The sequence below is a fragment of the Rhyacophila brunnea genome, unplaced genomic scaffold (assembly GCF_057557595.1).
Source record: "Rhyacophila brunnea isolate RB1 unplaced genomic scaffold, BYU_Rbru_1.0 scaffold_3, whole genome shotgun sequence".
NCBI lineage: Eukaryota > Metazoa > Arthropoda > Insecta > Trichoptera > Rhyacophilidae > Rhyacophila > Rhyacophila brunnea.
This window is the reverse complement of record NW_028232965.1, coordinates 1,229,532-1,245,357: the sequence shown is the minus strand read 5'-3', so window position 1 is coordinate 1,245,357 and position 15,826 is coordinate 1,229,532. Positions and strand designations below refer to the sequence as shown.

The window sequence follows — 15,826 nt, the reverse complement described above, 5'->3', positions numbered from 1 at the left end:
AGATTTTATGTAATATTTTTATCTTTTGTCAACCAACAAAGTTGGTCCAGTGGGTTTTGATCAAATAGAGTTGAATTGAAATTATACTTCAAAAAAAAATATTGGTATTACACGCATTTTTAGGTAATTTAAGTGATGTGATATATTTGATAATTTGCTGTGAATATAAGAAAGAACAGAATAGACCGTGATAAATGTCTGCGATTACTTCTTTGTGTCCCAAGGATAGATGAGGGATAATGGACCCAAGAATGTGCAAAAGAATAAGCAGCGAGAATTTATATAGGAATGAAGATCTTGACTGTGAAGGCTCTCAGCTGGAAATTGGGCAAGAAACAGAAGAGAACTTTATCTACGACGACACCGTCGAGCTAAATTCCGTTAAATGGTTAAACGATGAACAAATAGACCAATTAGATATAAACTTGGATCCAACTAACTTGTTTTTTCACAGAGTTGATAGTGCTGAAATAATATATCAAAGTAAAAAAAAAAGATGCAAAATGATCGGGAAATATGTAATGGGAGACATGTTAGGCGAAGGTTCTTATGGCAAAGTCAAAGAAATGCTGGACTCTGAGACATTATGTAGAAGAGCAGTAAAAATACTTAAGAAGAGAAAATTAAGGAGGATACCGAATGGGGAACAAAATGTTCAGCGTGAGATACAACTCCTTAAAATCTTGAGACACAAAAATGTCATTGAGCTCGTTGACGTTCTGTACAATGAGGAAAAGCAAAAAATGTACCTGATTATGGAATATTGTGTCGGTGTTTTACAGGTAAACCAAACTTACAAGACTTTCATTGAGTCCTGAGATAATGTTTTCGATGTGTGTTGTTTGTAGTAAGAAATAGTTGCAGAACATAACATAATTAATTAATAAATGTTAGCATTGGGTGTCGGGCATATCTTTTCAATACATTACTTAATTGAAACTTATTTCTCATGTTATAAGATTTGTCATTTTTTTGTGTTGAAGAGTGCAAACAATTTTAAGAAATTAGGTAGGTATACCAAGATTCATTTTGTTTTGTGAACAATTGCTCATTTATAGACTAATTAATTGCAGTAATTTGGCCTCAACTTGTGAAGTAGGGACTCCCAACTGTCGAATGGTCAAGATAAACATTTTCCTAGTTTAGTGTCATTTTAGGAATATATTGTAATAAAATAAAATTAATATGAGTTGTTATCTTCAGGGAATGCTGGATTCGACTCCTCAAAAAAGGTTTCCACAGCACCAGGCGCACGCATATTTCACCCAATTGATGGACGGACTAGAATATTTACATAGCCAAGGTGTCGTTCATAAAGACATCAAACCAGGCAATTTACTTTTGACATTGGACCATACGCTGAAAATATCCGACTTTGGTGTAGCAGAGGTAATTATACAATATCATCGCTCTTTACGTACTTTATCATTTCTTAACACTATGATTGTCTTGTTATACATTCCGCTGAAAGTGTGAATATGTTATACGCTAATTCCCCTCTCTACGGCCGAGATATAAGTATTCCTAAAAAGTTGGCCGTAAAGTGAAATCGCTTATAAATCCATACAATTTTCACAAGATCGGTTCTAATCAAAAAAATGATTAAGTAATAAATAATAATAAATAAAATTTAGTTGAAATTGCATTTTATTTATTTCAAAATCACATTTCAGTTTAGAAAAATAAATGCGTTCTTCTTAGCCCTACCGCGCACAGCTCAGTTCAACACACGTCTCTACGACGGGAGGACATACAAATAGCATCAGTATCACTGATGAATCAGGGACTGATGCATAATATGATCTGATAATATCCCAACTCCTCCTTTAAAGTTCCTAGTACCGTAAAATGCTACAACTTTGCCTTTTTAACATAAAATTACCTAAAACAGTCAAATATACTTTGAAAATACCATAATTAATAATAGCAGTAGGTACCTACCTATTAGCTTATTGATTTTTGTTTTAAAATATATTTGTCTGAATCTTTCAGTTTTGTCTTGCTCTTCATTTTGAAATACAAATTTATTTGTTGGTTGTGTAACTGGCATTTTATTGAACTAGGTGTTTTTAATAATATTATGCAGTAGGCGGTTCTCGTGGTGCAGTGCGTAAGGCGCTGGCCTTCTACCCGAGAGTTTTGGGCTCGATCCCGGTGAGGACACAGTTTTTATGTGTTTTTCTCAAAGTCTGGGTGTTTGTGATGGTTCAAAATTACTAACAACCACCTTGTACAAAAAGAAAAGACATGGATATTAATAATTAAAAAAATATATTATGCAGGTACCTATTTGCCAACAGGATTTTTGTGTTTTATAATAATTTTTTCTAGCTTTTTTTTTTACCTTGGTTTTGCACTTTATTCTGAAATATAAATAATAGTATTATTTGTTTTTTTTTGTAGGTAACTGATATTTTATTGAATTGGCCATTTTATTTATATTTAAAGCATTAACTTTGTGGTTAAACTTTTTTTACTTACTTTGTTAAGTACCGTTTATGTGCATTTTTTCTATGTCTGGTTATAAGAGCACAAATCACTGCTGCGTCTTCGAAATCCATTGCTAGAATGAAAGTGTGACGGGTGGCAGTTTAGTCACCCGTGTGCGCGCTCCATTGGAAGACAGTGACAGCGACTAAACTGTCACCGTGACAAAAAGTCACCCGTGCGCGCCTGGGCTTAGAGATTAATTTGATGTAGTACCTACTTATGTTCGTTCCTCGATAAAAATAAAGCGGTATCGACAAATCCTTTGAGGTTAACTGTTGTCCGACTAATTCTTGGTACATGTCACAATATTTCCATCGCCAAATGTTTATTTCCCCAAAATTTTATTATTTAGAGTATTTAGACCTTTTGCGATCCTAATAAGATCATATTTATGGGCCTCCAAAGTGGAGGTTTTTGTATCATTTTTGTTTTTTTTTTACGAGAAATGGATGTTAGCCACTTGCTCAACCGGTACAAGTTGGTTATGGGGAATACAGCGGCAAACACATTTTGAAAATAGCCGATATACTGGATTATTTGTTAGGTCAACCTAACCTAACCTAAACTAACTCAACTTAACAAATAATCCAGTATATCGGCTATTTTCAAAATGTGTTTGCCGCTGTATTCCCCATAACCAACTTGTACCGCTCAACCTATTGGGTTCATATCGTGACTTGGAATCTTTTTTTCTTTATGTTGTTTTCTCACACTCAAACTTTCATTAAAAACTCTTCTATCCTTGCGTCATGACCCCATGACCCACCCATCGTAAATGTCCCAACCATAACGAATTAATGTCATTATTCTTGGCTCTATAAACAAGCGGTGCGCTTCGATGAGTACCTCATTCGTCAGGCGACAGTTTCTTCTTCAGAAACTTCTCAGGATTTTCCTCGAATGTTTCGATTTTCTTGTATACCTAACATTCTTAGCCACTTATCTATTCGAGATCGAACCGATGACCATTTTGTATAATCAACATTTGGTATAGTGGAGATATATAGTATATTATATGTGTATAAAAATGAAACTATACAGTTTGAAAAAATCCACTGCCACTTGAAAAATCAGAAATGAATCAGAAATGAATCAGAAATGAATCAGAAATGAATCAACTTGACAGACCGACCTTCGTAACTCATAATAATATGTCGAATTGTTATTCAATCGTTCTATAAAAACAGAGAGCGTCATCCTGAAAAAAGAATATTACTGTCCGATGCAATGACATTTTGCAATTGTTAACGTTATTAAAATTATGTACCCGTACCCGATAGTTAGATAATATATTTTATTATCATCCATTCATCTTTTCGTTTATGGGTGGAAACAACTTTACTAATCAAATCCTTATATAAATTATTGAGTATTTAATGGCTTGGGCTTCTGAGTTAATCTGTAAAGATTTGTTATACTTGCTCGAAATAGAGTGTGGGACGATCTGGTGTTGACATCTAAATGCCGGGACAATTGGACGATTGCTAACTGGGCAAGTGGCATCTTGGTTCCGGTAAAGATTAATGAAATACATGAAAAAATATATGCACGTTCCACTTACAACGGCAAGTGTCCAACATAAGTATAATGTAGAGTGCCTACCTAAACTATAAAATATTTATCAGTTGTCATGATATTGTCATGTTAAATATTATTTATCATGTCCCAATGCCAATGCAGTGATATCTTTTTAAATTATGCAATAATATACTTTTCATAAGGTTTTTGATATTCACATGGACGATGTCATGACAAATATTGTGCAATATTTGGTATTGCACCACATATGAAAATATATTATGCAACTTGCGGAACATTAGTCAGTTATTGCACAAATACCGCTGCAGTTCAATGCAAGATTCAAATGTGAAAGAATAATTGACTCCGGCATGAGTGAACGACGATAGAATAAAAATATTACAAAATTAAAAGAATCTCTAGATTTCCCACATTTCTCATCGTTCCAGTTCTATTTCCAGCTCCGATTTAAAAGTTGGGTCATAAATAAGTACCCATGAACTACCTACATGAATATTTATTTTGCTATATAGATCTTCTGTGACCAAATTGCATTACGTCTCCCTGTTGTATGCCATCCGCATTAATTCTCCGTTGTCCTGAATGTTTTAATCAATTCTTGAGCTCATGTAGCCGAGAGAAACTTCCACCTCTATCTTTCCTGCGACCAATCCTCATATCCAATCCTCATATGCATGTTGAGTCATAACAATAAATCATATTAATGACTGTGTAAGTCCATAACTAGATTGAAAAACAATGGCGGACAAAAATGATCAAAATTACAAAATACTTAATATATTATTTACTGACCAAACTCACAGTTCATTCGTAAAAATACATGGATAATTCATTATGGCTGTAACTACATTCTGGGTGATTTTTGGAGTTGGACTCTGGCTAAATGTATTTCATTTAATTTTATATAGATTGTTGAATTATTATTTTTGAAATAATTAACACGAGCGATAGTCGAGTTAGTCATACTATGATACTGAGAAAGATGATTCTTTATTCTGAAGACTGAATAAATTCTTATCACTCAGCAATGTTTCAGTGCATTTCTGATCCTATCTAATACTATGAAACTATTGACTTACATTTGATACATTTGAATATAATTTCAATTTCAAATTTATTTATTTTACATAATGAACATAACAAATTATAAATTCAAAGCGTTCACGACATGACATAAAATAACTGTTAATAATTAAAAAAAAAAAATACCGAGAAGTGTGAATTAATAATACAATAGGTACTTAATAAAATAAGAACAGAAATAAAATAAAATAAAATAACAAAGTAAAAGTAGATGGAAGCACACAGAGTGAACTTTGATAGACCCTATCTTAAAAACTTATAAAACAACGTCCACCTAAATTCACCCTCACGTAAGTGGAATATATCAATATCCGAAGCGATTTCATTAAACACCGTTATTGCCCTCCCAATTGGCATTACTAATGGCAGGTTAGTTCTGCACCGTGGGAGAACAAACAACGGATGCCCTCGATTCCTAATGTAATTATCAGAGACACACAAGCCAACACCACCAAGAATGGCAGAGTTACATTTACGCCGCGTATAAGTCTGAAAGACAAAATGACCATTATTCTTCTTTTTTCTTAAACATGAATGTGGTTAAAAATACACCATCTACATTGTAATACGGGTGCCTATTGAAAAGATACGTCAATAGCCGCATACTGACTGAGCGAGTAGCGTTGCGAGGCTGCTTCGGGCATTTGCTTCGTGAAAATTGCTGTGCGAGGCAGCTCGCGACAAAATTATCATTACGTCAGGCAGCCGCGCACAGCACCTTTGAGCATCGATAAACCGACAACGATTGGATCAGTCGCGGCAACGCTTGGGCGAGGCGGCGCGTGCATTTGCCTCGGACGAATCGCGTACTGACTGAGAATTTGCGTCGCGAGGCGTTTACGTATATTAATCTATGGCGAGGCTGCTCGCTCAGTCAGTACGCGGCTAATGGCTTTGACTCATTCTGATAATGTGTCCACTGTGATACTGAGATTTTCTATGTAAGTAGTCAATGTATGAAACTTATATTTTTTTAGTGCAGAGAACAATAAGAACAGCTTTCGATTATTCCCATATCAATTATTTATTCTTTCCAGGCATTGGACATGTTTTCTCCGGGCGATACATGTCACACGGGGCAGGGCTCGCCCGCATTCCAGCCACCGGAGATAGCTAACGGAGCGGAAAAATTTGCCGGCTTCAAAGTTGACATTTGGAGTAGCGGTGTCACATTGTGAGTGAACAGCTTTTTCGTTTTTGTGATCTTACATTGAAAATAATCTTCATGCTCTGCGTTCTGTATGGTACAAGTCTGCATCAAGAAGACAGTGGAAAACTGCACTGCACGAAATTACCAGATCATGACGGGTGGCCTAAAGCCTACACCCATCAGTGGTTTCTGGAATTGCTACTCTGTTTATTCAAAGTCAAACTTCAACTCGTATTTTGAAGACTGCCCAACATAAGATTCGTGATGTATCATGTATGAGAAAAGTACCACAATGGCCGAGCGGTTTCCGTGTCGTTTTATAATGTTGTGAGTCCCGGGTTTGAATCCCGAGTCTGGCAAATTGTTTTTCAACGTGTGTTTGGACTAGAGCATGGAACTAATGGGTTGAGCAAGTGGCTAAAATCCATTTCTGTAAAAACAATAATCTTTTAATACAACCTCCGCTCTGGAGGCCCATATGATCTTCTTAGGATCGGACATGGTAATTAATTAATACAAATTTTATACTGTTCTCCCCTCTAAAATGTTATTTCAATGAGATCCTTCAAACTGAAGAAAATTGTGTTGCCTTTGAAATCTTCAGAAGTGACAGCCTGTAGCCAAACACCTGACATGCAGAAAAAAAAGCTACTTAATTCAAACTTTACTGTTTTGTATTCCAATCTAGTACTTTAATGTTATTTACTTTGTCAATACTGATTAATAGCTCTATAAATACTTCCTTAATTAAGTAAACGTGACATTTATAAATTATTGGATTTGCCATTGAGTTCAATCAAGAGTGTTTTTATATTAATAGTAAAATAAGTACGAGGGTTGTCCAAGACTTAAAGACCTTTATTCATTTTTGGCGACGCGGGTGTTATTTCTCAAAAGATGGCAGCACTGGCGCGTAGCATAGACTTCCCTCTCCAGAACGAGTGGTGAGCCGGCTCGGTAGCTACTTCAGTATGACCTTCGCGTCCGTTTGAGATGGACGCTCCGCTGTCGAAACCTGCGAGGTGCGTTCAATCTTTCGATTTCTCAACCAGGAGGTCGATCCACCCTGTTGAAATCCATCGTCTCACATCCAATTATGGTAATGTGATAAACCATTGGAATGTCAGGAAATGGTGTACTGAGTTCTCGAGTGGTAGACGAGTATTCATTATGAGGAGGGGAGAGGAAGGAGGTCCTCAATTGGTGACGTTTTGTTGAAGAAAATCAATGATAAAGTTCGTGAATATTGCCGTCTGACAGTCCGTGAGCTCACACAAATGATTTTGAGGGGAAAATTAGGGTACGCAGAGGTGTGTTCGTTTGGTGCCCAAAATGCTGACGGAAGCTCACAAACAAAATCTTGTGAAAAGCGCTTTAGTCTTTTTGAAGCTTTTGGACTCATTCAAATGGGATGTCCTCCGTCATCCTGCTCATAACCCCGACCTGGCGCCGGGTTATTTCCTTCTTTTTCTTCACCCGAAGCAACATTTGGCCGGAAAACGACCGACGAGGACGTGGAGGAAGAGATGAGAACATTTTTGAGGTCAGAGGGGCCGGAGTTCTACTAGGGAATCGAGAACCTAGTGTCACGGCTCACCATGTGCATCGATCGTAACGGGGTCAAAAAATAGTGGGGAATATGTACCTAAAATTTCGTATGCTTTTGTAAAAATAGAATTTTCCTGATTTTTAAAATCATAAAGGTCTTTAATTGGTGGACAACCCTCGTATTTTCAAATGTCGTTTTGTTCAACAAATCAATGATAGTCATATTGCATAAATCTACTAGTCTTGACTGCTATCTACATATTATATTCATTTTAAATACATCATTGAAGTGTTTGTTTATCAATGATGGTTAAGTTATTATGCAAGTATATAAAAAAAATCTGTTGTGTAATATTATAATATAACTTTAATTGATGTAAATTATATTGACTGATTAGATTAGATAATGAGATAATTCGTTAATTTATTGAAATATCTATCATAAAAAAATAAATATGAAACTTATCTCATCCAAAGTAAAACATTACTTATCTCAATTTCTACCTTGTGTATTTTTTTATTTTGTAAATAACATATCAGCTTTGATCCTCTCGATCGCTTTCCTCATGTTTTGGTAATATTTATTTCAGATATAATATCACGACGGGTCTTTATCCGTTCGAAGGGGGCAATATATATAGGCTGTTTGAATGCATCGGGCGAGCGGAGTACACCCTCCCCCCCGGACTGGGAGAACCCCTGGCGGCTCTCCTCAAAGGAATGCTGGAGAGGGACCCGCACACTAGATTATCCATACCTCAAATCAGACGCCAGCCGTGAGTGATTACATACAGAACCGTTCGGATATTCCTCGGTTACTAGTTATCGTTGGCATATTATTATTATGAAATTAAATTAGTCCAGTGTATGTATGACACAATACACAACAGGATACGATAACACAAAAACCTAAAAGTTGATGAAATAGAACAAACCGAGTGGTGCATTTTTCAATAGTAAATTGTAAACCTTAAAGTGAAGCCTTTACTGAGCCGTTTTTAAAGAGGCACCTAGCGGAAAAATACGAAGCTTGCAATTTGAGTTTTTTTTTTTTTGATTATTTACAATTTCAACTATTAATTAATAAATATGTATCTGAAAACATTAAAAAGAAAAATATTTTTTATTTTAAGTCAAAGACAAACTTACCTGTTATTACATATATTTTATGGTCATATTTATTATTTAAATTTAGTTTATTAAGTTTTCTAAGCATCACCTAAGAGATTTTTGACTAATTCATAGTTTTAATATTTTTATATGTATTTTAAAAAACATCGATTTTTATAAAAAATATAAATGTGTATAACTTGAAATCCGTTTTATTTATATCAAATCAAGCTTCAATATTGGGACCATACATAAATAAACAGGGATTTCAAGTTGTACACATTTATATTTTTTATAAAAATTGATGTTTTTAAAATAGATATAAAAAATATTAAAACTATGAATTAGTCAAAAATCTCTTAGGTGATGCTTAGAAAACTTAATAAACTAAATTTTAATAATAAATATGACCATAAAATATATGTAATAATAGGGTGCGGTCCGATTCAACAAATTCACATTTTATTACATTTTTTACAATTGTAAGTTGACTTTAAATAAAAAATATTTTTCTTTTTAATGTTTTCAGATACATATTTATTAATTAATACAGTTGAAATTGTTAATTATCAAAAAAAAATCTCAAATTGCAAGCTTCGTATTTTTCCGCTAGGTACCTCTTTAAAAAAGGCTCAGTAAAGGCTTCACTTTAAACATATTACCTATTTAATTAACTATTTCTTTTATTCAACGAATAATTCACAAGATTTTAAGAATGTAGGTACCATTTTAATTATTGAACATACATAATTTTGAAAACACTCCTGACAAAATATAGCCGATAGAAAAAATCTTTTTTTGAAAAAAATAAGACACCCGGCAGGAATTGAATCTGCATCTCTTGGGTATCGCGCCCTGTGCATTACCACTATGCTACGACTGCCATCCTTAATTGCGACAAACTTTAACTATTGGCCTTTTTAATACCTGCTCATAAGCGCTCTCCAAATTGAGTTATGGCACCGTAATATTTATTCTATTGGCTATATTTTCTCATGAGTGTTTTTAAAATCATTTATGTTCAATATTATCTATTTCAATTACGAATTATAAAAAAAAAATCATCATTACGACATCCCATTCGATTTATGAAATCAAATGACTATTTTTGTAAACTTAAAGATGATAAAAAGATAATTAAAATTACTAATATCTTTATAAAAATATATGAAAAAATACATCCACTTCTTAGATTTTTTACATAAAGTTGCCAGTTTGGAAAAAATTAATATAACTATTAAACTTTTTACCTCCTAAATCATGATGACATGTAAATAAAATACTAGATATTTTTTTTATGTTTATTTTTCATTGGCAAAAAATCATAGTTCATATTCATATTTACAAGTATGATTGTGAAACGGTTTATCCTGACCGACATAAAATGATATTTTTAGTTGGATGGAGCGAAAACCGCTGCGAGCAGGCGAACACTGGGTCCCCATTCCACCGTTGCAGGGTGACGAATTGCATCGAATGACCGTTCTGCCCTATCTTATGGACTATCATTATGAACCCACGGACGTGTCTAACGATTCTAATTACTATACCGAACATGACCTTAATGGTAAGATTTATTCTGTTTGTCATTATCTGTGATTGCTTTGATTGGTTTGATCGGTAGGTTGGTAGGTAGGGCAATCACATTCGACAAGGTCTTAAGGCTTGATGTATAGAATGTCGACATTGTGTAAAACTAAGTAATTAAGATCCCCATGTATTTTAGATGACATTTTTTACCTATATTATCATCAATAACATGGCAGCGTCGCTTCCCACAATCAAATTTAATACCATTTAAGTTTTCGTAACGATTATTAAAATAATTTTTAATTGACATAGGTACCTACAATGGTATAATGGTTACTTTATCAGTGTTTTAATTGTTAATGCACATATCACACCACGGATAGGGGAAGTATTCCCAGCATTAATTGTTTTTACTGTTGAAATGACTCCATGCGCTCTATTAATATTTTTTACAAAATTCTCCACTCATTAAACGCTTTCAAATTAGTCATTCCTTTTTGGTTGGTGTTTGTGTAGATAATCGGCACTCAATACTATCTTGGTTTGTCCGAAACCATATTCACTATTTCCGTTTACAAAACGTAATCATCTGATAGTGGCCGTCAGTTTTGTTCCAATGACTTTCCAATTCACTCACTTATTATGCATTAATTATTCTTACCTCTGATTTATCCTAAAATCGGCTGACTAGTGCATAAGTCGACTTATGCATTTAAATAAGTACTATAATATAGTATATTATATGTAAGGCCCTTCCTTATTCAAACATAAGTGTAAAACACCAGTAAGTAAATATTTATATTTTTTATATAACCGAAGCCTTTTTCCTTCATCTTCAAATTGTAAATAATCGAATCCGGTCAGGTTAGGTTTGATTCCTGTTATAAGTGTATTCCATCTTATCTATGTGTGAATCACTTTAGTGTTTGTTAGAAGACATAATTTTCAGAAAGTTCAAGTGGATTGCACAATGATCATTAATTGGAATTACTGACTCATGCATGGTGCAAAAAGTAGTCAACGTTTTGCACAATAATTTTTACTTATACTCCTTTTTTACTCAACAAGTGGAAATATTCAAGATTGCGCAATATTGTGTATTCACATTATTACTGCGGTATTTATATCCCAGTTAGAAAAAAGAGTCAGAAAGACATGTGTAATTTAATAGACAATGCCAATAGTATATTATTCTATTTATAGACCTATCGAGAGACAAATAAATAATTCTTCAGAATAGTTTCTAACAAAATAAAATGTTCTCTCATATACTTAATAGCCATATAGTTTAACTAGAATGTGGCTATAGACACAACACAGATTACCTTTTTTAGGTAAATAATATACTTGGCCTATTGGTTATTTAAATATATATTTTTCTCGGTGGATTATTGTGATTTTTTACCATAACGCCTCATAATTTTTGTCTAAAACTAAATGCTTATACACATTCACACATGTAACTAATTGTAATTGAGTACGTAATAATTATTATCTGATTTGTTTCCCCATAGGTATATTGTAGGCTTAGGTACGATTCCATCACACTTTCAGAAACATTATCAAGAGGCATGACAACATTAGCTCAGCATTTTACAATCTCACTTAGGTTTGTGCAAAAGCATATTCGTTTTTGCTTGGGTTTCCTCAATTAAATGTCCTACTTCATTATGAGGGTATTATGAACTTTGTTTTTGACACAGGGTTGATAATAAAATAGTAAGTGACGATTTGAGAATGTGTAAACAGGCAGATGGTATATAAATTACAATATTGATTAAAAGGGTAACAAAAATACTGTATTACCATATTTAATTTCAAGGCGCAGTTCTTCACGGGGTGGAGGTTATGTTAACGATCTGGTTTTTAGGTTAGCCCGTTACGTGTATGCTCTCGGTCCAAACATAGATTTTCCAGAAATTCCCACTTTATAAACATGCAATGTTGTATACACACTTGGTTCTTAATCAATGTCTGTATCGAATGATATCCGCGTCTTGCTTAAATATACATGATCATTGTTCATTTTCAATTTATGTTTGGATCCAGTGAATAGTGCGAATGGCTAAAAATCAACTGTTAAAGATATCCGCACACTGTTGACGTGGATAACTCCGTTGTGAAGTAGAAATGGTGATTTACCTGCCTTTTTAATTTTTTATTGTGATGTCTATTCATCCATTTCCTCAATATTTTTTTGTGTGTCATTTACATAACTTCTGTTGTCAACCTGTCAATTATGGATGTGTTTGTACCCTAATAATCAATTAATCTAATCCTTTTTGCTTTTATGTAACTAACATTTATTATTAAAAAAATCTCTGCTATTAATCAACTAGTCATTGTATTGTCATAAGTTTTTTTGTAGTCATTAAAAATCATGAGCATTCATAGCCTTACAATGGTGTCCTTGGATACGATTTTGTAAGCAAAAAGAGGATTTACAAAAGTAGGGGCAGACTTGAATTTACGATAGGCTCAGGACTCTCAAATTGGCTGGTGCCCCGGAGCTTGTAAAATAAATTAATGCTCTGGGGAAAAGTCTTGTTCCGAAATATTGGTCAATTTATATTGATGTTTATTTCCTCCAATGTTAAGTGCCTAAAATGTTTATTTTTTTATATATCTTGATTATAGATGACTTTTTGCAAGGAAAAGCAAAACTACTAATTATAAAAAAATGGTTTGTTTAGGCACATTTTAATATTTTTGAGTCCCCGATATGTATTAGGGGCCCGTACGTAGGTATACCTTTTTGTTCACCAGAATTGCAACAATAGAAAATTTATAAACTTTTGTTTGAATCATAATAATTATTTTGAACAACATTATTATTCTGTAAGTTGCCTTTTGCCACTAATAATTTGACATTGTTGTGTCACTTTATCCGATCTAGTCTAATTACTACACCTATGTACTTTAATATCTGTCATTATTAAGGGGGGACATGCTCGTCGAAGGTCAAAATTGAGTTTTTATTGTATTTTCAAACCATGATCCTGGACACTCCTTAAACGTTGTAGATAATCTATTTATATAATTTTGAAGCCTTATTATCCTTTATAGTTATTTTAAACATTTGATGACTGCATAAAGTATTTTTGTTACATAAATTAGTTTAAAAGAATACTATTTTATGTAATAAAAATACTTTATGCAGTCATCAAATGTTTAAAATAACTATAAAGGATAATAAGGCTTCAAAATTATACAAATAGATTATCTACAACGTTTAAGGAGTGTCCAGGATCATGGTTTGAAAATACAATAAAAACTCAATTTTGATCTACGACGAGCACGTGGGCCGTTAGTATAATATTTTCTTTCTAAAAATCCTCCATCAGAATTTATAATTTTTTTTATAATGGTATATATTATTATATTTCATAAAATAAATCCTGTGAATACTTATCGCACCATTTGCTAATAACAGTACATAATATTATCATTTTTTTTATCACTTTGTTTTTCTTTAGTCGATTTTATTAAATTTGGCTCGCTCGAATTTCGTTACACCAATTGTGTTTTTGTTTTTTAGAAGAAAAGAGACAGATCGAATGCTCTTCTGACGAGAATCATACGCCGAATTCAAAACCTGCAAACGGTTCGCAAGCGCACCACCAGAGCGGCAAAAAGCGGTGGCGCAAGCCCATTTCCTGTATCTCATCGAAAAAGTTTCCCGCTTGCAAACTATCGTGATTATGTTTCGGTGGATATTTTAACAATTTAGTCGCAAATCTATCATCACTATCTATCAACCGATCACTGAGCTGAAAAAATCCACGTATCACAGACCAATTTTGAATAATAAATACACTTGAAATTAATCGAGTTAAGAATGCAAAGCTTTCCGGTATTCGTCGACTCTACTGTTTCTACTTACGGTCGTGCTTGTCAATTTTGAAAATGCGTTTTAATTGTTCGGTCTTCGTGAGACCGCAAGACCCCTGACATTTGTATATATTTTGTACAAACATACCTATAAGTTGCCATTTCTAGAGAATAAAATATTTTTTTTTATATGAAATTATACAAAATACTGCCTGTTGTAAACGTTGATGAAACTTAATGAATAAATTGTTTCAATCGAAGGTTTTATGTGATTATAAAATATATGAGATTGAATAACCTATATAAAGTATGTACTGTGGTCCTAATTAGTAACACGTTGATAATACAAAAAAACAAAAATATTCTGGTAGATTATACAAATAAGTGTGTTCACTCTGATAACTAACACAAAATTTTAGAAACCTGATTATCTTTGAAAATTCGGATCTGAAAAAATATTTAACTGAAATATTCTTGTTAAAGTAATTGAATTTCTGTCGATTAATTTACTTTACAGATATACTTTTGACACGTAAGCGTTGTCTTGCGCCAGTCTTCCTTGATCGATCACATTGTTTTGCCTCATATCAAATTCAACATACAGTAGAACCTCGATTATTCGGACTAATTGGGGATGAAAATAGTCCGGATAAGGAAAAATCCGGATAATTGAAAAAAAATCATAATTGACAGGGAAAGACAAGTATATTCTGTATGAATAATTTTTATTTGTCTAGATTTACATATACATACATACACACGTATTATAAATTATTGTTTATTAAAAAATCAATTATCGATTTTCAGTCAAGGCTATACTTCAGCTGAGGCATGGTTTAAAAAGATAGACGCGTGCAGAACAAAACATAATTTGTCATAAAAATTCAACCTACGTCCATTTAATGTTATGTTTATTGTTATATTAGTAATAATAATAATATATTCATTGACATGTTTTCTTTTTCGAGTAAATGCATAAAGTTTTTTAGTAATTTTACACGATTCAAGAATATATTCCTCCGACGCCATCATAAAACAAATTGACGTGTGCCTACAGCTCGACTATTGCTCTCCGATTGGCAACGAGTCCGAAATATTGTCCCACCTGTTGTTGAAAATTATTTGCCGTTTCACTGAAGTATGCTCTTAAAGCTTAAAGCAAGTTCTACCGCGTTACTGGAACTTACTAATGGTCTTTTCAAAATTTTGTTCCATGATTTTTTCAAAGTTGACACATCTAAAGAATTCCATCTATCTGCTGACATGTAGCAACAATCTTTTAAATTTATTTTCTTGTAGAAGCTGTTAACTGTTACTTCATTATTTTCATCTGCTAGCAATAATCGTCGAGGCATATGTTTTCTATATAAACGTTTCAACGTTTCTATTACACCCTGATCCATCGGTTGTATTACCGACGTGACTCTTTCGTCTTTGTATGAACCACATAAAAATACACTCTTCAACCTCTTTGTTTCCTGATTTTTTCATAACTTTCCTCTCTGAGCTTCCATCTTCTGACATTAAACAAATAGTAAACTTCAT

At 33.3% G+C, this 15,826-nt stretch overlaps 1 protein-coding gene across 3 annotated transcripts; it reads left to right on the top strand.

Moving 5' to 3' along the window:
* The first annotated feature begins 43 nt into the window (after positions 1-43).
* Lkb1 (Lkb1/serine/threonine kinase 11) lies at positions 44-15,119 on the top strand. 3 transcript variants are annotated; one of them, XR_015071374.1, is made up of 7 exons: positions 44-782; positions 1,204-1,389; positions 6,150-6,286; positions 8,401-8,586; positions 10,318-10,487; positions 11,965-12,059; positions 13,989-14,628. XR_015071374.1 is itself a non-coding variant. In XM_085952874.1 (6 exons), exons 1-6 carry the CDS (start codon positions 240-242, stop codon positions 14,147-14,149), a joined length of 1,383 nt encoding a protein of 460 aa, XP_085809000.1. In that variant the 5' UTR covers positions 44-239; the 3' UTR covers positions 14,150-15,119. The 3 variants fall into 3 exon arrangements, 2 of the variants coding, with proteins under 2 accessions (XP_085809000.1, XP_085809001.1); XM_085952874.1 differs by lacking the exon at positions 11,965-12,059 and having other exon boundaries at positions 13,989-15,119; XM_085952875.1 differs by lacking the exon at positions 11,965-12,059 and having other exon boundaries at positions 13,992-14,628.
* The last annotated feature ends 707 nt before the right edge of the window (positions 15,120-15,826 follow it).

Bases quoted from the DNA above. Each gene is read 5' to 3' on its own strand.
- Lkb1 (XM_085952874.1), top strand. From the start codon at position 240: ATGGACCCAAGAATGTGCAAAAGAATAAGCAGCGAGAATTTATATAGG. The intron at 6,287-8,400 runs GTGAGTGAACAG...TATTTATTTCAG, and splicing joins TGGAGTAGCGGTGTCACATT to ATATAATATCACGACGGGTC. The intron at 8,587-10,317 runs GTGAGTGATTAC...TGATATTTTTAG, and splicing joins CCTCAAATCAGACGCCAGCC to TTGGATGGAGCGAAAACCGC.